This window comes from Myxocyprinus asiaticus, chromosome 5, assembly GCF_019703515.2.
Source record: "Myxocyprinus asiaticus isolate MX2 ecotype Aquarium Trade chromosome 5, UBuf_Myxa_2, whole genome shotgun sequence".
Taxonomy (NCBI): Eukaryota; Metazoa; Chordata; class Actinopteri; order Cypriniformes; family Catostomidae; genus Myxocyprinus; species Myxocyprinus asiaticus.
In genome coordinates this window covers 23,271,090-23,292,180 of record NC_059348.1, presented here as the reverse complement: position 1 = coordinate 23,292,180, position 21,091 = coordinate 23,271,090, and the positions used below count along the sequence as shown (strand labels likewise).

At 38.7% G+C, this 21,091-nt stretch overlaps 1 protein-coding gene across 4 annotated transcripts in view; it reads left to right on the top strand.

Annotated features, from left to right (window-relative positions):
• eif4g1a (eukaryotic translation initiation factor 4 gamma, 1a) overlaps nt 1-21,091 on the top strand; it is a 43,858-nt gene that overhangs the window by 9,468 nt on the left and 13,299 nt on the right. The window contains exons 6-18 of one of the 4 annotated variants that reach the window (XM_051697291.1): nt 1,701-1,721; nt 2,662-2,847; nt 2,975-3,074; nt 7,635-7,745; nt 8,337-8,485; nt 8,559-8,645; nt 13,642-13,720; nt 17,311-18,126; nt 18,223-18,311; nt 18,452-18,635; nt 19,985-20,118; nt 20,218-20,334; nt 20,679-21,083. In XM_051697291.1, the coding sequence (XP_051553251.1) occupies nt 1,701-1,721; nt 2,662-2,847; nt 2,975-3,074; nt 7,635-7,745; nt 8,337-8,485; nt 8,559-8,645; nt 13,642-13,720; nt 17,311-18,126; nt 18,223-18,311; nt 18,452-18,635; nt 19,985-20,118; nt 20,218-20,334; nt 20,679-21,083 (2,478 nt within the window). The remainder of the gene's footprint in view (nt 1-1,700; nt 1,722-2,661; nt 2,848-2,974; nt 3,075-7,634; nt 7,746-8,336; nt 8,486-8,558; nt 8,646-13,641; nt 13,721-17,310; nt 18,127-18,222; nt 18,312-18,451; nt 18,636-19,984; nt 20,119-20,217; nt 20,335-20,678; nt 21,084-21,091) is intronic. The other 3 variants (XM_051697294.1, XM_051697293.1, XM_051697292.1) reach the window with 3 other exon arrangements.

The following is a 21,091-nucleotide window of genomic DNA, read 5'->3' as shown; positions in this document are numbered from 1 at the left end:
TATATTCAAAACATTAAGCTCATTACATTGATGCAAATGCAATTGCTGTGTAAATGCTTTTATGCCTGCTCTGAGCAGCATTTAACAGTCTGTGTAAATACCTAAACCTAAATGCCATTTCAGATGCTGCTTCTGTGCCACCTTTGCAGTGTAAAGATGGCTCTAGATAAACTTCTGATGTTAATTTTTCCACTAAAGGTTGTTAGATGCGGATTTGAATTTTAATTGCTGTTGTGAGACTTTTCTTACAATTTGTATTGTACAGTCAGTGAATTATGTTCCTAACAACATTATGTCCCAACTGCCATCAGTTTTTATCATTTGACATGTACCATGTGTTAATTTTTGGACCCTGACTTATTAGGGATGTCCTGATACTGATACTGGTATTGGGTCCGATACAGTGCTCAAATTCTGGTACTCGTACTTGTAAAAATGCTCCGATCCCAAAAACCGATACCATCTGACATACAAATGTCATTGTCATTATTCAGCCCACAAATTAAAATCACTATGTCCTATTGAGATTGTTTAACTGCAAAAGCTTCAATTTAATTAGACAAATATATAGTTTACATGTAATTCAAACGTGAGCACTTGTGAATGTGTGGAGACAGTGTTGTGCTGACGCCAACTGCTCATACCTTTTTAAGGCTCCTTCAAAGCTCATACAGGGAAAACACCGTCATGAGCATTGCTCTGTCTGTAGCAGATGACAGTAAACAGAGTGCAAATTCACATTGTAGAGTGAGGCACATACACTGTACATATTTAATTAAATAGCAGCCTTTTGCAGTTTAATAATCACTTAATCACGTAGCAACCGGCTTTTCCAGAGTGGGAAATTGCCATCATAATGTCAGAGCTCCTTGGTCAAAACAACACAAACACTTCAAAATAAAAGCTCCATCAGAATAAAAGCTCAATTTATAGGAAAAAAGTATGACAGAAATATATCACTACTGTAAATTTATGTAATATTCACTGTAATACTACTACTACTAATAATATTATTAATAATAATAAATTTAGTATTATACTTAAGCAGTATCTAACATCTGTGATGCTCTGTTATACAGCACTTTATTCGACAAAATATAACCCCAATGTTTTATTTTGGTTTGTGCTGTGAGGTTCTGTATATAAGCACTTCATTAGATTAAAAAAATAATACAATATTATGTTGGAAATTAATTTTTATATTTTAATTAAGGTTTTAATGAATCCATTTATCTAAACACCATTTTGATGATAAAATTGAAATAAACTGTTGATATGGAGTTTAGAAAATAAATTGTACCAAAAATGAAGTATCCCATACTCATTACCCGTACTCATTCTCAAAAAAATGGCATCGGGACATCCCTACTTATATCTATTTGCCTCCTATGGCAGGCATTTTCATGAATTCTGTACCATTGTCAGAGGATGAATGTGTTTTTATTAGCTGTTTGAGTCTCATCCTTTCCACATTGACCTCTTTGAGCACTCTGTTCCTACTGTCACTGATCTTGGCTTTGCTATCACTGTTATTCTTGGCCTTTTCTTAACTGTGCATGTTAGTTTAACTGTGTGATGCTTGCTTTTTCTGTTGATTGCTAACATGTTTACTGCTGCTTGTTATCGTCTCTCTCTTCTCACACACCCTCTTTCTTGGTCTCTCGCCACTCTGTTTCTTCCGCTATTATGTGTGGCTGAAGGGTGGATTCAGGTCACTGCAGGTAACTGGCTCTTTATCCTCTACTTCTCCCTCTTTCTGTCCACAGCTGAAATAGACTGTCCAGAGTTCTCAGGATCATATTAAGTATGCATTAAAGTCAATATGCAAACCATTTTAATTATTTTATGTTTAATGCACATAACATTTCTGAGTGAAGCAGGATATTAAATGGAGAAAAAAAATGTAGGGCCTGACTTCAGTTAATCAAAATCTGGATTTGATTTGAACATGAAAAGTAGGCATTTCATACCAGAATGGAGCCAGATCTGAATGTGAGTTTACTAAAACAATGACTAAATGGCTGTTTGGCTATTAACGTTGTCCAATTAGAGAAATGTTTAATTCTGCTGACCCCCTTGAAATATAAATAAATAAATATATATATATATATATATATATATATATATATATATATATATATATATATATATATATATATATATATATATATATTTTTTTTTTTTTTAAACAGTCCATAATCATTTTTAGCTTTTTGAAAAAATCAGTTTGAGTTTTTACTAAATATGAATCTTAAACATCTTTTATAGGCTCTAGTTTTGTTGCCTGTTTTTATATTTTAATCTGGATTTCATTATGAAAATAGCCATAGAAGCTGGCACGGCATTAAAAAACAAAACAAAAAATCATCCAATGTTGGGCAACAGGGTATGATGTCATGCATTAGGGCTTCTGTATTTAAAACCCTCAAATTAATTAAATGTTATTATTTACTCCACTTTCCCATAACACTGCAAAATACGCAGTTTCATAGTATGTATTCTTTGCGTTGAGCCTAGAGGTCAATGTTTGACTTTGGGATTCTTTATTGGTCTTTTCTATACCAACTTGCAGGTGATCGTAAGATTTGATTCATTTGAACAGGAAACCTTTGAAGTTTGGTTGATGTGCAGCTTTTTCCTTACTCTCTTTTGCTCCATCAGCAGTACTACACCAACCGACCCAGTATGCAAGGCAGTGCCCCCCGGGTCCCACCCAGCAGCACCCCCCGGTCTGTTGCGCCTACACACGTTTACCAACCTACCTCGCAGGTGATGATGATTCCCCCGCAACAGTTGCCATTCACCAACACTCAGGGCCATGCCTATTTCGTGCACGGACATGGACAGGTAAACCAAAGCCTTCAGTGAAGTTAATTTAGTTTGCTTTCATGATGGCTTTATATATCTGGTCATGTTTGGTCTGTAATACTAATATTTACTAATATTCATTTTTCCCTTCTCTCTTCCATTGTAGTACCGGGCCCCCTACATGTCCCCGGCCCAGCAATACTCGGTACCCAGCGGAACCACAGGCTTCTATGCTGGAAGCAGTCCAGCTGAATACGGTACATATGGTAAGAGGCTCTTCTCTGGGCCTCCCCTGTTAGTTTGAACCACCTAACCCTCTCTTTACTGTGCCAGGTTTAAGTAACCTGTTCTGTCTTGCTCATTTTCTTTGCTGCTTTTGCTCATCATTTGTTCATTTGTTCCTATTGCACTAGATTCTAAGGGGCCGTTTACATGACAACGTTTTCAACTAAAAACGGAAAACTTTTTATGCGTTTTGGCTGTTCATTTACACGACACGTGTTTGTGGCTTGAAAATGGGTTTCAATGTGCAAGTTTTTGAAAACGATGCAGTTATCGTCTCTGTGTAAACATACAAAAACGTGAATTTGTGAAAACGATGTCATCATGCGCGCGCGCGTATTACATGTTCGGTCTATAGGCATGCGTGCGAGTACTTCAAAATAACGCGCGAGACATTCAAAACTACAATGGCAGACTACAGGACTGTTTATTGATGCTTCTCCAGCAAAGTGTAGATTTACTGCGACCAGCGATCGGCATCTTCATTGTATTCACCGCTCTGTGGAAGAATGCTTATGTGCGCAGGCGCATAGTGTTTCTTTACAAAGTGACATCGCCAACTACTGGCCTGGCATACATAATACAGCATTTTTAGTCATTTTCGCGGATCCGTGTGAACAGGGATCGTTTTGACAACGTTGTCGTCTGTATGCGAAACCTTTCAAAAACACAAAGGAAAAACGTTTCTGTTTTTAGTACATCGTTGTCGTGTAAACGTACCCTCCATAAGTGACTGATTTGCTATGGCGTTCCAACTCTGCGTCATGCAAAAATAGTGCTTCTAACGCAAAGCCACATGGGTGACTATACTCACTTGTGATTTCAATAGAGTTTGGTGTTGCCATGATAAGCATAAATATATAATACAATTTTGGGGTAAAACAGTCTGTTTTTAATTGTTCTAAACTATTTTTTTTATCTATACTTTTCTGTAATGGATGAATTGTAAGAACTTTTAGCAACATTTCTTTCCATCCGCCATCTTGGATTTGTTTGTTCACTTTGCTTGTCAGAATGCATTCTTGACCATAACAAGTTATCTTAAGAGGTAGCATAATTATGCTGCCCACCCAGGGCTCTATGATAAGAATTTTTCTGTTTACCCAGTCGAGCCAATAGTTCAGATTTTTTATTTTCCTGCCAATGTTTTAACTGGTCCCACTACAGAGAAATGCTAAACTTCATTTTAAGCAATGTATGTCCTTTTGTGTTTTATTTTTATTAGAAAAAAGTATTAGTATTTTCCATGACAGCTATACATTCAAAAACACACTTTTACTGAAAAATGGCATTTATGATGCAAAACATTACTGATTAGTGTATTATTTTCAGCTAAATTTATGCCCAATTCCCAATGTGCTTTTAAGTCCTCATGGTGGCGGAGTGATTCGCCTCAATCCGGGTGGCGGAGGACGAATCTCAGTTGCCTCCGCGTCTGAGAACGTCAACCCACGCATCTTATCACGTGGCTTGTTGAGCGCGTTGCCACGTAGACGTAGCGCCTGTGGAGGCTTCACGCCATCCACTCACGCTCAACTCGCCACGCGCCCCACTGAGAACGAACCACATTATAGCGACCACGAGGAGTTTACCCCATGTGACTCTACCCTCCCTAGCAACCGGGCCAATTTGGTTGCTTAGGAGACCTGGCTGGAGTCATTCAGCACGCCCTGGGATGCGAGCTAGCGAACTCCAGGGGTGGTAGTCAGCGTATTTTACCACTGAGCTACCCAGGCCCCCCACACACATTCTTAATAATGCTTAAAAAGACTAGCACAAATCATTCTTGCAATTTCATCAAAATCTCATCTGTTATCTGATTAGATAATTTTACCTTTGTGACATGTTTAAATCATCAGAATTCACTAAAAAAAATTTCAAAACATCAGTTATCACCCTGAAATTAGTTTAAAAAAGTTACTAGAGCTGAGATGAGTTTTCTAATACAGCTGCTGAGGGAGTGATGGAAATGTGTCCTTTTTCTCTCTTCTGACTGCTGTAACCACGGTTCATACAAGGTGCTTGATTTTGGCTTTTTTTAAATGTAAGTCCTGGAAAAACCTTGAAAATAGCCATTTTTACCAAGAGCTGCTTAAAGTGTTCGATAGAAAAGCGTTAAATATGTTGCTTAAATCATTTAAGTTAAATGTGTTTTCGGAAAACACGTATACAATCCTGTTACTGAAAGACGACATGCCCCCTGCTGCTACAGCCAAACAACAGATCCCCCTCTTCCGGCTTACTGCGCTCTCTCATGGCTCGTGCCATGAATCATGGAAAGTAAAGGATTTCTTTTCATATTTTTTTGGCATACTTCTCTCTGTGTGCTGTATGCTAGTTATTCAGAACCGCTTACATAAAAAATACTGGATGATTTTCATTACTGTCGGTTCCATTAACAGTCCTCAAACATACAGGACATTCTTCTGCTGGTGCAGATGAAACACTGGACCAACACACTGTGACAATGTTTCGAGAAGCGCTATTCAGTTGCATGTGCAGCAAGAAACATACAACGCGACCAGTAGAGTCAAACTGACGAACAGATGACTCTTATGAGCCGTTTCTTTTTAACCATATGGGCAGAGGTCCAGACGACGATGACGATGTCATGTAGCACCTGTTACTTTTGGTAGTTCTGTTCAGAATGGGCCAATCACAATCAATTGTTACTGGTTGAGGTTTAAAAAAATATTTTATAAATACTGCTGTGGCGGATTTCACAAGTATGAATCCTTGCAACTATCAGTTTTAATTACAATTTACTCTCCAGAGTGAAACAATTCTCCAATGAGATGTAAAACGTTCTGAGATTTGAATGCAGATCAATGGAGGATTCGGTTTTGTGAGCTGTCTAGCGCCTACTTCTGTAAAGAGAGCTTTGGGTCTCACAAAATAGGTTATTTCTGACAACATTTGGGTCAGTATCAAAATATGTTGACAAACATGTTCCTTGACTTTTTTAGTCATAAAAAAGCTTTCAAACAGCCAAAAAAAAAAAAAATAATAATTTTTTTTTTTAAAGGTATTCTATTCTATAACCTAACCTTTAACGATATGAAATGGCTTGACTCTGTTTTGCAAATTTTTTAGAAAGTATATTTGAATTTTGTAAATTGCCTGAAAAAATAAATCCCTTTTCACTTCATCTGGTACACTTCTGTGACATTTACAGTTATTAATGTTTATTTTTTTTACAAATTTTTAATACAATCATTAGTGCAAGGACGAACAAGTGTGCAAATAAGCAAAAATATGTATTAATGATTTAAATGATATAAAAAGAATGTTTGTCCCTTGATTTCTTGCTATTGGTGTTATTAATGGAAAAAACATAAAATGGGAAAAAAAAAGTTGTGGAAAAGAATTAAGGTCAAAGTTCAGAGGCTGCTTAAATATGCATATAGTGATTTTCCCAGCATGTTAAAAAGTGCACAGTTGAAAATTTTCACACCACAAAATTTGACCCTCATTGGTGTTAACACTTGCTTCATTCATGAAACAAAATTAAATAATAAAAGAACAACAGTCATGTTGTCTTTTTAATAAAAATCATGTCAGAATGTTAAAAAATATTTACGCTCGGCGTTTATGGGCAAAAAAAAATGAACTGAATGGAAAATTTCAATATTCTGTAAATTGGAAAGGCAGCATTTTTTGAGAACAACCCATTAGCAGTTTCGGTCAGTTCCTCACATATATCTGTTGTGTGACTTAAGAAAATATGGAACATAGCACACGAGTCATATGGACTACTGTTTACGGACCCTGTTATTCACTTTTGTTGGAAAGCGAAGTGTGTTTTAAGGGAGCACATCAATTTCGTCATGAATGAATCAAGAATCTTTTCTGTGAGGATGTGTAGTTAAAGATGCACATTGAGATGTTGTGTTTTATAAAAAATTGAATGAATAAAATATGAATTTATTCTTTTACAAATAAAATTTTGTTTTAATGACATCTCAAGAATAGTCCTTGAAAACAAATACACATTTTAATTTCACCTTGAAGCATCTGTATGAACCCTGTGTAACCCACCACTCTCCTTTTTTATCTTGTTTTAAAAGTCTGTGAAAGCGTTTTTTTTTCTTTTTTTCTGTGTTCTCCCATTTTCCGTTATACAAGTTTACCCTGCCATCGTTTACTTTGGCATTCCAAACCCGGTTATGTAAAAAGGGTCCATAAGGCAAGTGACACTTTCATCAACTGGTCTGAAATTCTCCAGCGGGCCATCCTTATTGTTGACCCTGCCGCCTTTTCCAACAGGATTTGCATCGGAAGCGCAGCATATGATGTATTTAAAATGCTTCGTAAAAAAGGCAGCTATCTAGATTTTGAGGCAGAGTGCAGATCAGTCATCTACATCAGATAATGTCCATGTCATAACTAACTATGCACCTAGTTTTACCCTGTTTGTCTGCACAGGTTGTTGGCTCTCTAACCCGGTTCAGCTCATACAATCTGCTGCCTGCTTGTTTCCTCATACTCACTTTCTACCTTTTTTCTCTCTTTCCTCTCTTCCCTTCTCCTTTGGCTGAGTTCAGATCCCTCTCTGGCAGGGAGGGAGAGGCGGGGGGGTGGGGGGAGAGGTGCGGGCAGAGAGAACGGACGTCTCTCGCTGCACGGAGCTCCTCTCACCTCCCAGCGTTATCCTGGTGAGTCTGAAGCGCAGGGCTGTTTGTTACTCCTCTGTCCAATGTCTCAGCCAGGCTGATTGTTTTTAATGGTATTGTGAGCATGCACCATCTGATGTTAACCACAGCCTTAAAGATAAGTGTAATTTCTGTGCCACTGGTGTCTCCAAATTGAATCGCAAAAATAATGACTTTTCAAACTGTTTTCCCAACCACCTCCGCTGTCTTTCTTTGGTTGGCCAAAGTCCCACAGCAAACTCAAGCTGTTGGGTGAGCCTACGTGGCTCTGTAAGGTTGGTCGGGATTCTCAAACCAAGAAAGCTTTTCATAGCACCAGAGTGACCGTGTTTACACTCTTCAGGAAATCAACTTACCAATGGCTTGCTTACAGTTGACTTTGCATATTGAACTGGGATACAAGAAAGTGTTTTAACATTGAAAAAATCAGGGTATGAATGAACTGATTTGATTCACTTTGCTTTCCTCAGGATCAGGAGGTGTTTTTGATGGGTGGGGGAATATTTTGCATGTGGGTTTTTTGCCTCATTAAAGCTAGCTATCTCATTTTACTGTCTAATGTAGTTTTTTTAATTTAATTTTTTTCTGGTCTAGCAGCTGCCTATTACCCTGCGACACAGCAGTACCCTGCATCAGTTCCCCCCACATCTGTCATGATGAACCCCGCTCAGCAGCAACCGGCCCCAACTCCACCGCAAGCTCCACCTCAGCCGCCGGGACAAGTCAGGAGAGAGCGCAAACAGGTGGGTTATAAAAGCATTTAGTGCATTTCTTTTTGATCTGTTAATCTGTGACTCATCAGTTTGTCCCTCACAGATCAGAATACGTGACCCCAACCAGGGAGGACGTGACATCACGGAAGAGATAATGTCTGGTGGGAGAACGACCTCCACTCCTCCACAGGTTTGTTATTGCCATTTTAGGGCATTAAATTCAGCACGGGAATTGCGCATGATTTTAATAATTTTCACAAGTTCGACGTTCATAATATGGAGAATTCCCATACACATTTATTCACGTTAACTTGTACAGTAGTTGAGAATTTGTAAACTAAACCACACCGATATCAGAATCAGCGTGAGTAATCAGCTCTAATGTCTCTCTCTCTCTCTTGCGTGCAGCATTCTGCAACTCATTAGACTTGTGTTAAATGTGGGCACAGTGAGCAAAGGAAGCGCATAATTGGTAAACCTTTTAATTTGACATGCGACAGTCCCGTTTATGTCCATTGACTCTATCTACAGTGCAAGCACGTGACATTGGAGCAATCTAGTTTTGCCTCAGCACATTGTGTCGCTTGTGCATATAATAGTCCCTTAGACAAAAAAGGCAGAAACGGCAAAAATGCCTCGTGTACTCTGGGGGCCTGGGTAGCTCAGCGAGTATTGATGATGACTACCACTCCTAGATTCGAGAGTTCGAATCACATGGGGTAACCTCCTCGTGTTCACGATTAAGTGGTTCTCGCTCTCAATGGGCCGCGTGGTAAGTTGTACGTGGATCGCGGAGAATAGCATGAGCCTCCACATGCTGTGATTCTCCACGGTGTGGATTGACTACCTCAGAAGCAGAGGCAACTGAGACTTTGAGTTCTTTGCCACCCGTATTGAGGTGAGTAACTGCGCCACTACGAGGACCTAGTAAGTAGTGGGAATTGGGCATTCCAAACTGGGAGAAAAGGGGATTAAAAAATTAAAAAAAATGCCTAGTGTACAATGTTACCAGAACTACTCAGCTGCTGGGTGAAGAGAAAACTTCATCATCCTTATAAAAAAAAACACCTGTTACATCTCTCATCTTCATCTCTTTGCTCCAACTGACCTATACAGGTACCTTCTGCCCTTGTAAATCAGTCCATTTTAATATGCGTAGGCCAGTATGTACCAATTTACATAATAAAATTAATATATTTATTTGCATGTTCAAAATTATCTTATTATATACTGTATGTATATGTGTGCGTGTGTGTGTGTGTGTATATACACACCGATCAGCCACAACATTAAAACCACCTGCCTAATGTGTAGGTCCCCCTCATGCTGCCAAAACAGTGCCAACCCACATCTCAGAATAGCATTCTGAGATGTTATACTTTTCAACTCAATTGTACAGAGTGGTTATCTGAGTTGCCGTAGACTTTGTCAGTTCGAACCAGCCTGGTCATTTTCTGTTGACCCCTCTCATCAACAAGGCGTTTCCGTCCACAGAACTGCCGCTCACTTGATGTTTTTTGTTTTTGGCACAATTCTGAGTAAATTCTAGAGACTGTTGTGCATAAAAATCCCAGGAGATCAGCAGTTACAGAAATACTCAAACCAGCCTGTCTGGCACCAACAATCATGCCACGGTCCAAATCACTGAGATCACATTTTTCCCCATTCTGATGGTTGATGTGAACATTAACTGAAGCTCCTGACCCATATTTGCATGATTTTATGCACTGCACTGCTGCCACAGGATTGGCTGATTAGATAATCGCATGGATGTTTGTTGGTGCCAGATGTGCTGGTTTGAGTATTTCTGTAACTGCTGATCTCCTGGGATTTTCACACACAACAGTCTCTAGAATTTACTCAGAATGGTGCCAAAAACAAAAACCATCCAGTGAGCGGCAGTTCTGTGGACGGAAACGCCTTGTTGTGGCTGATCGGTGTATATTAGTGTTGTCAAAAGTACCAGTACTTCGGTACCAAGTCGATACTAAAATAAAAAAGATGTAACGATCCCAGTGCTTTTGCAATACCGGTAGTACAGAGCTCTGATTCTATCCGGTACCTGCGCGCAGTATGACTGACACACGGCAGCATTAAAATGCTCACATGCTTATTTTGAACGTGTGTTCTGTTACACTTTGTACATTGAACTGGACAATCAAATTAAAATCGTGACATGTCCTAGTGTGATTTATTAAACCGCTAAAGGCTAAAATCTTACTGTAGAAGAGCTGCGCACTTTAAATAAATCTGACCGCTCATACACTAGAAATTCTACAGACATTGAGAATCATTCACATTGGATCAGATGACAGAGCAGAGCACTTATTCATTGTGAACCATGCAGCACATGTAAACTATATATTTATATAATTAAAATCACAGCATTTGCACTTTAATCTCAGCTCAGCTGTATTTATATAGCATTTAAAACAACAGAGTTGACCAAAGTGCTCCACAGTACTACAATTTAAAAATATGAACACACACAAACACCAGTAATCTAAAATACAAACACTTCAAAACTGTGCCCTACATTTCATTTGTCAGACTCAATGGCCAGTGTAAAGAGATGAGATTTCAGACGTGACTTAAAAATCTTCAGTGATCACACTGGACCATGTGGTTTATCTGGAAAAGTGAAACTTGCGGCAAAAAACACACATCATAATAAAAGCATGATTCAAAATAAAAGCTAGATGCTTGAAATTGAATACAAATATATTACAACTGTATAGTAAAATGTAATATTCGCTATAATAATGATACTAATTAAAATATCACAAGCAAGACAGTTGTTGAATAAAAGTTTGGAAAAACAAATGCAGTGACATGTTGAAAAGTTATATTTTCACTTGTTAAAAGTTTTAAGAATTTATTGATTAGACATCATTTTGATGATGAAATTAAAATAAACTTTCAAAAATGTTCTGGAAAATAATAACTATTAAACTAGGATTATTAAAATTAATAAAAAATAACTAAACTGGTGTGTTCAATAGCACATTATAATAGTAGCATATTTTTGCTGTGGTATCGAAATTGGTATCGAGAACCATGAAATTGGTATCGGTACTGGTATCTGTACAGACTACTGAAATTTTGGTACTGTGACAACACTAATATGTGTATGTATATATGTAGTTGTGTGTGTGTGTGTGTGTGTGTATGTATGTATATATGTGTATGTTTATAAATATTATAATCACTGATTTTTCAGCAAGGTCCCCTCCTTGCATTTTTTCAACTTTAATCTGGTAAGCAATTGAAAAACTTAAGTTCACCCAAAATAAAACTTCTGTCATCACTAACACCCCTCATGTTTGCGAACCCAAAGCAAAGGAAAACAAAAGGAAATGTTAGGCAGAATGTCGGTCTGGGTCACCATTCACTTTCATTGTATAGAAAAAGATGAATGAAAGTGAATGGTGACTGGGACTAATGATGTGCCAAACATCTTTTGTTACATATATAGCACATTTCATACACAATGGCAATTCAAAGTGCTTTACATATACATTTTAAAGAAAATGCATGATACATTAAAAAAAATAAAGACCAATTAAGAACATGAAATAAGAAATAAAATAAATGTGAAAAAATGTAAAATGATTAAAATTAGTAAGGATTTTTTTTTTTAATTGTTAACACCATCCATAACTGTTGTTAACCTTCCTTGATTAAACAGAGATAACCAAAAATTAACACACACTTTAATTGTTAACCTTCCCTGGCACAGCAGAGGATAACTAAGATAACACCATCCATATCTGTTGTTAACCTTCCCTGATTAAACAGAGGATAACCAAAAATTGTAAACGCATCGAGAAAAAGTTATATAAAAATAAAATGAAAAGAATAAAATAGAATAAGTCAAATGAAAGACAAAAGCAAAATGATTCATTGAAATATATAAGTGCAGCACAATGCTCAGTCAGAAAATGCACAGCTAAACAGATGTGTTTTCAGTCTGGATTTAAATGTGGCTACTGTTGGGGCACATCTAACCTTCTGGAAGCTGGTTCCAGCTGCAGGTGGCATAATAGCTAAACACTCTCACCTTGAACCCTCTGTATGTCTAACTGACTTGATCCTAATGATCTGAGAGGTCTGTTAGGTTTATATTCAACAAGCATATCTGAAATGTATTTAGGTCCTTGGCTATTAAGCATATGAATTCCTCTCTTCTGTAAGCTTGGAACAACATAAGGTTGAGTAATTATGACAGAACTATCTTTTTAACTACCTGTTTAAGTATTTGTTAAAGGTCTTTGCCAAGAACAACAATATAAATGTAAGTGAGCGCATGATTAATTAGAGGTGGAAAAAAATATCTATAGTATTGTGATTATTTTTCCTCGTGATATTGTATTGATATTTGCACGGCAAATATATTTTTCTTTTGTGTATTGAAATTGTGTTGTAATAAGTGTTTTTTAATTGTTCAGGCTACTATTGTATTTATAAATACTATCATTTATTTTTAGAAAGACTAGCTTCATTGACCCAACCACAGAAATAGGGAGCCATTGTGGTCTTATATGCTTATGGCTTTGCATTGTACATAGATATTAGGCCTTATTTTGTAAATTGGCACACTTGTATGCATTTGGTAATTTGGAAACAGTTCTTAAGTCCGAATGAAGACGAATGAGAAACATTGAGTGAAATATCGCAATATATCGTACTTTTGAATCGCAATACACCATAAAAAAAAAAAAGAATTGCAATAATATCATATCTGTGACATGGATATCAATATAATATCGTATCACCAGTTACCACCCCTAGATTACATCACTTGTTAGAATACAAGTGACTGAAGTAAAGGGCCATAATGTAGGCTGTATACTTAAAAATAAAAAAAAAGTCCATGTCAATAAAACTAGAGGTAAGAATTGAAAAAGTAGACTCCGGTTAGATTGTGAAATTTCACATGTATTAGTGTTACAAGTTTAACCCCCAGCATGTCAAAAAGAAACTGGGCATCTGTCGGCTTGAGGCGCATTGGACGCTTGCAGTGTAAAGTCCTTCACTGACTAATGAAAGAGCAATCTAGTTTTGTCGCTCTCCACTTATGTAGTTCAGACACTGATGTTAGGATGCACTTTTCAGTTATTAAAGTACTAAAATGCAAAAAGACACACTGCTTCCAACTATTTATACTCTTGTTTCTTCGTTCTCAGAGTGTTGGTTCAGAAGTAGGAGGTCTAGTCCAGACCAATGGTGAAAGTGTTTCTCCTGTTGCTTCTGTGATCAGATCTGGTGAGTTGGCTCTTCTTGAAAATGCATAATCAAGTTTCTGACATAAAAATCAACATGAAACAGCATTCAAAACCCTTTCTACTCAGTAATGACACATTTTTGAGTGAAAAAGATGAGAAAAAGGTAGTGTGGGACTTGATTTTATACATTGGCAATTGATTGGATCATGGAAAGTGGATGTTCCGTACTACCTTTCTGGTTATGGTCTCTAAATGGCAGTTGGTTGGAGGAGAGGGTTTGAAAAATAAAGCATGGTGATGTCAGCTGAAAAGGAAATATATTTCAGAGGCAGATCAAGTTTTTCCTTTGGAATATTGTGCACTGATGAATCGTTCACAATAAGACCAAGAACTAGAGGTGGGCAAAATTATCGATATGTTGAAGTATTGTGATATTTTTCCTCATGACATTGTATCGATATTTGCGTGCCAAATTTAAACATTAATATTGTGGTTCGCCAAATCCATCTGGGAATTCAACAACAGTCCCTTAGAAGGTGCAGTTATCATGCTTTACACAATCACTCACCCTTACAAAAATATATCACAATTTTACAGTAGTAACATTAACTGAGGTATTTTGACAAACATTTTAGTATCATATAAAATAGGCTAATCTTTTAGGTGAAATCAGTTATACTTTTGTATATTGAAACTGTGTTGTAATAAATAATGTTTTTAAAGTGTTCAGGCTATTATTGTGTTCATAAATAGTATATTTTTAGAAAGACTAGCTACATTGACCCAACCACAGAAATAGGGAGCCATTATGGTTTTATATGCTTATGGTTTTGCATTGTAAATAGATATTAGGAAATAAACTGGCCTTATTTTGTAAACTGGCACTTTTATATGAATTTAATGCATTTGGTGATTTGGAAATGGTTCTCTAGTCTGTTGAAGATGAATGAGAAACATTGAGTGAAATATCACAATATATCATAGTTTTGAATCGCAGTAATATCGTATAGGGATGTGCATGGTTACCATTTTTAACATTCGGTTAACCGCAAAGTTTTATGAACGGTTAATCGGTTTTTAGTCTAGAGTCAGGATGCAGGAATAGGCTAAAGGATGTTTATTGCAGACATTTTTTTTTCTCCCCAATTACGAATGCCCAATTCCCAATGCACTCTTAAGTCCTCGTGGTGATGTAGTGACTCGCCTCAATCCGGGTGGCGGAGGACGAATCTCAGTTGCCTCCGCGTCTGAGACCGTCAATCCGCGCATCTTATCACGTGGCTTGTTGAGCGCGTTACTGCAGAGACATAGCGCATGTGGAGGCTTCACGCCATCCACCGCGGCATCCACGCACAACTCGCCACACGCCCCACCGAGACCGAACCACATTATAGCGACCATGAGGAGGTTACCTCATGTGACTCTACCATCCCTAGCAACCGGGCAAATTTGGTTGCTTAGGAGACCTGTCTGGAGTCACTCAGCACACCCTGGGATTCGAACTTGTGAACTCCAGGGGTGGTAGTCAGCGTCTTTACTCGCTGAGCTACCCAGGTATTGCAGAGATTCTTTTAATTACTGAGATAACAATTTCCGTGGTTCTATCATTAGAGGAGAGATTACGACACTAATTCACCATTTGCAGATACCATACACATGAATGGGGAGAGCCAAAAAGTGACACCTACCTGTCGCCAAGTCGTCCGTGACTTCTCTTATAAAACATACATTTAACATTGTAAACGCCACACTCAGTTAATTCCAAAAGTATTGTTTAGTGTAATACAAGTTGAAGATTAGTGGAAAGGCAGTCAGTTCATTAAGAGATGAGCTGTTTCCTCACAAAAGCAATTTATTCAGCACACTGAAGCATCTCCTCCATAGACATCCATTCAAAAAGAAGCCTCTTGTTTCCTCGCCAGTGTACTGCCCATAGAATACCTATGGGAGCGCCATGTAATGCTATTTTAGGCTAAGCTTGTAAGTTCCCTTAGAAGGGCTCTGTTTATTGTAATGGAATTTCTTCAAACACTACTCAAAACAGCAGCAAATAAAGTGCAGAGTGAGCTATGAGTCTAAATAGCACAATACATAGATCTTCAAATGATCAGATCTTGCATTAAAGTCAAACAGAAATAATCAAGCCGCCACTGCCATTATTTGCGAACTGCACGGGCAGCTTCACGTTTCTGTGAGGGAGCGAACGCAAGTATTGTCATGTGCGTGCTGTGGTTCAATAGCTTCTTGGGGTGCATTGATTTTTAAATGGTTTAAAATCAAATTATATTGAACTTGTCTAATTATTGTACTAAATACGCACACCAGAGCAAAAGGGAAAACCACTTACCGTTTATCAAGCGCTGAAACGTTGCTCATTGAAAAATAAACTGGAATCATGTATAATGGTGTAACAAACAGTCAAAGTACTCTTCTTCAGAACGCAGCACAACGAATGAAACACAGCGTAGGGGTTTTGAGATGCGTTTATAAAAATGTAAGTCTTTTTAACTTGACTCTGTCTAAAAATGTGGCGATTCTGCTTGAGGCGCTGAAAGATAAAGTGATTCAGCCAGCGCAACAGTCAAAGACGTCCGTCCAGCGTGTTTCAGTATCACTGATCTGTAATAGAACAACAGTGCAGATGCACACAAAAGCATGTTTGATCAGTCCATAACTCCAGAGATTATTTAGCAGAGATGGACCCCTTCTATTAAAATGAATGGGAAAAATTGGAACGCTCAACCAAGGAGCTCTGAGCACCCAATGGTCAATGGATGTAGAAAGGAAGTCCCGCCTTACAGTTAAAAGAGCCAATCACCTGTTAGATACAGACATCACCTGTCAATCAACTTTAGAATGTGCATTAGCTTTACAAGCCGGGAAAATTTCGTTTTTTAGCGTAATAGGAGATAAAAAAAATCACAATTTATGATTCCAGTATTGTCAAATTTTATTGTTGATTTGAAATCTGTTCTTTGATTGTAATCTTTACCAACCATTTTTTAGATTTTGGTCTTTTTCCATCCTAGTAGATAGGAGCTGCACTGGCATGATTGGAAATAGCCTTCAAAGAGCATTCCAAAGATGGCCGACAGTGGACTGACTTGCTAGAAAGATTTTGCTAACTCGCCCTCTACTTGTAAAAACTGATCCAAACTTGGTCGGAAAACCTGACGGTTTGTCGGAACTCGTCGAGCTTGAATCAGGTTGAAGACCTCTATTGCATGTGTAGAATAACCAAATAGTGATTTTGATATTAGTATAGTGGCGCATCGAATGGTTAACTGAATTTCGACTGTCCGTGCACCATACCTAATATCATATTGTGACCTAAATATCGATATATCGTATCGCCAGTTATCTTGCGATTCCCACCCCTATTAAGAACGTGTATTACAGTAAATGTGTTTTTTTTAATTTTTTTTTATTTTTTTTTTTTTATGTTGACTTCAAAGTGAAATTGACTATCACAACTCATCGTTTGCATCATGGCAACTTCCTTTTTAAAAAAGTTGTAAATTAGTTAAGTACTACAGAGGCTTCTTCCCAATAAAAGAAAACAGCAAGTGGGATTTCTCTCTGCTTACACTAATTTTATGTTTGTACTTTTCACTGTCCTTTTATCCTCAGATGATCAGGTGAAGCCTGTGGTCCCTCCTGCAGCAGTCCCCACCCCTCCTCCATCAAAGACGCCTGAGCAAGCCCCCACTCCTCCTCCAGCCGCTGACTTGCAACCTGTGTCTGAGGTCAGACAAGCTTCATCAGTGAGCAAGGTTTCCATTCCTCCAGGAGAGGACCCTGATGCTATCACCGCAGTTTCCACTGCAGCTTGCTATCCCTTGGGACTTCCACCTGCTTCAGCTTCTCCTCCTCCTATGAACAATCCCAAACCTTCAGAGCCTCAAACTGCTGACAGTGTGGATGTTTCAGTGGCCCCTGAAGCCCCTGCTCAAAACAAGGAGCCTGAGGAGGACTCCCCTCCTGTGGAGCTAATTTCTTCTGGGGTTGAAAAAGAGGAGCCTGAGGTAGCCAAGGAGAAAGAGTCAGAGCCTGTGGCCAGCATAGAGGCCTCATCTGACTCTAGCCCAACTACCGTCATCTCCAGCTCTGTGGATGCTCCTCCTGCTGTAGCCAGTGGCAGTGATGAAGCTTCTAAGGACACCAGCCCTGTAACCACTGAGACGCCTGTTCCAGAGCCAGTCATTGGTGAGCCAAAGGAACAGCCTTTGCTTAATGGTTTGCCTCAGGACTCTGTTGAGGTTACTGAAGATGATGTGAAGCCAGAATGCTCCAGTAATCCAGTTGCTAAACAAGAGGCTCCTCAGGTCCAGCAGATCTGCCTTACAGCTGTGAAAGCAGCACCTGTGGAAGAAGAGGTTGAGCAGAAAGCAGAGGAGATGCCCGCCCCTGCACTGAGCTGCCCTGTTGAGGAGACAACTATGCAAGGTGGGGAAATGATTGGTGTTAATAAGCACTTTTTGCATATTGAGGATTACTCTAATGTCCAAAAGGAAATCTGACTTGAGTTGTTCTCCTCCATAGCTGCAGCAACGACAGTGCCAAAGAAGAAAAAGAAGATAAAGGATCTGAATAAGAAAGATGTGGGAGATGTCCTTGATGCCTTCAAAGAGGTTTGTTGTTATAGTTATGTAGGGATTTATTTTCAGCAATGTTTCCATTTAATAGACGGCATACATGTCTTGAGATAAAGGTGTGGTTATAGGAGTGAAAACATCTACTCGGTCTTAAGAATCCTCTTTGCCTTTTTCAGCCAGAGGAGAAGCCTGCTCCTGAACCAGAGGTTGTTCAGAAAGAGCCCTCCCCAGCTCCATCCCCTGTCCCACCAGCAGAGGAGTCAGAAGAAACATGGGAGGAGAAAGAGGACAAACTTGACACAGAGAATATTGAGCCTGAGGCACCCAAACCCATGGAACTGAAATATCAATATAAAGAAGGTTAGAAAGTCATTTAATTGTCTATTCTGAGCACTGAACACTGCTCTCATTTTACAAATCTTACATCGGTGCATCTTAATTCATAATTTATCAAGTCAAGAATCTTTTAGCAGCAGCCAACAATTATCTGCTAATACTATGTTGGAGTCCATTTATTTAAATGATAATTCTGTCACTTACTCACCCTTATGTCGTCTCAAACTCATATGACTTTCTTCTGCGGAACACAAAGATATTTCAAAGGAGATATGATGTCTGTCTGTTTATACAATGCGAGTGAATGGTGACCAGAACTTTAAAGCTACCAAAGCACATAAATGCTGCATAAAAGTAATCCATAAGACTTTAGTTGTGTAATGCATGTTTTCTGAAGTGATCCAATCGGTTTTGGGTGAGAACAGACCAAAACTCCTTTCACTATAATATGTGACATTAGCAGTCTCCTTGGCGATCGTGATTTCAAGCTCGATTACACTTCCAAGCACCATCTAGCAGGCTGCTAATGCGTCAAGCACTAGGAAGTGTAATCGAGCTTGAAATCATGATCGAACCTAGAGACTGCAATGGCAAGATGTTCAGTGAAAAAGGAGTTACATTTTGATGTTCACATCTGTGATGGCATGTGGGTGGGAAAATGAGAAATTTTTCATTATGGGGTGAACTATTCTTTAAGTAAATATTTTGTTATGTGACTTATTTTGCTATAAGTCACTAAAAGTTTTCTAAACTTAAGGTGTTTCTCTGTACATGCATTTTTTTATGCCTAAAGATGCCATGAAATCTAAATTGGAGTTTTTGCAGCTTTCTAAATGCTAGTGTACTCTTTAAAAGGTGAAAAAAAATTCCCATTGTGGGGAAAATGGGCTAAAAATATTAATAAAGCATGGTTTGCAGGGGCAAATAAAAAATGTTGTCCAATAAAATGATCTCTTGAATGAATGTGTCCCCTCCTAATAGGTTTTGCCAGGCTATGATATAAACTAAAGGCTATTGGCTATTAAAAAAAAATTCCCACGCCCATCTCTGGTTTCAATAGGAAACGAGTCAACTCAAGAATGATAAATTGCATTTGTCAGACAAGTTCATGCAGCTTTTATAAGTGTATTCGGGTGAAGTAGCTTTAGTACGTTTCGGGATGTGACACCACATTTGAGCTTATCCATGAAAACATACCAATCATGTGTCAACAGACATGCTTGCTGTTTAATTTGTTAATGCATTGGGAAAGAGGCAGATGGGAGATTTTTGTAATATTGCTGCAGGAAAATTCACAATTCAACTTGTTAAATGGTTATTCCTCTAAGCATTGTAACAGTTTTCTAAAATTATTTTTACTTACCCCCTCACAGAGCAGTGGAAGCCCATCAACCCAGAGGAGAAGAAACGATATGATCGGGAGTTCCTGCTTGGCTTCCAGTTCATCAGTGCGAGCATGCACAAGCCTGAGGGTTTACCTCACATCAGTGATGTAGTGTTGGACAAGGTGAAGATTCCATCTGGACCCCAAAGAGATATTTAACCTACTGGTATATGTCTTGCTAAAATTATCAATCTCCATCTTTTTTTCCTATTTGCACTACAGGCAAATAAAACCCCCTTGCGGCCTTTGGATCCCAGGAGTCTCATGAACTGTGGTCCTGACTTCACACCCTCATATGCTAACCTGGGCAGGCAGTCATCTGGAGGAGGACGAGGACCGGTCAGTTGACTATTTCTTTACTCGACATTTAAAATTCAGTTTAAATTATAATTTTCATTTTGGGTGAACTATCACTGTCTCACCCTTGTGTTGTTCCAAACCTGTGTCTTTCTTCATTAGAACACAAACCGTCAGCATTCACTTTCATTGCCTTTTTTCGTACAATGGAAGTGCATGGTGACTCAGGCTGTTATTTTGCCTGTAATCTTCTTTCGTGTTCCTTGAAAGAATGTCATATGGGTTAAAAATGGCTGAATTTCCTGTTTTGGGTGAAATATGCTATTGAGTAATGTGGCTATATTTTGAGATCGTCTCTGTTTTATAAAAAAAAATTTTTTTTAAAGCACTCGTCTCAATCTGGACGGCGCCCACAGCCGGGACGAGGTAAAGAGCAACCCCGTAACCCCAAGATCATCACCAGCTTGTCTCTTAAAGACAATGTGGAACTCAACCAGGCTGAGAACGCTTGGACGCCTTCAATCAAGAAGCAAGCCAAAGGACCAAAAGGAGGAGAGGATGAGGAGGACGATGCGGAGGCTGCAAAAACGCAGGAGCTGTTCCGCCGTGTGCGCAGCGTCCTTAACAAGCTCACGCCACAGATGTTCCAGCAACTGATGAAGCAGGTGACGGAGCTCACCATAGACACAGAAGAGAGGCTCAAGGGTGTCATTGACCTCATCTTCGAGAAAGCCATCTCAGAACCCAACTTCTCTGTGGCTTATGCCAACATGTGCCGCTGCCTTATGGGGGTGAGTAA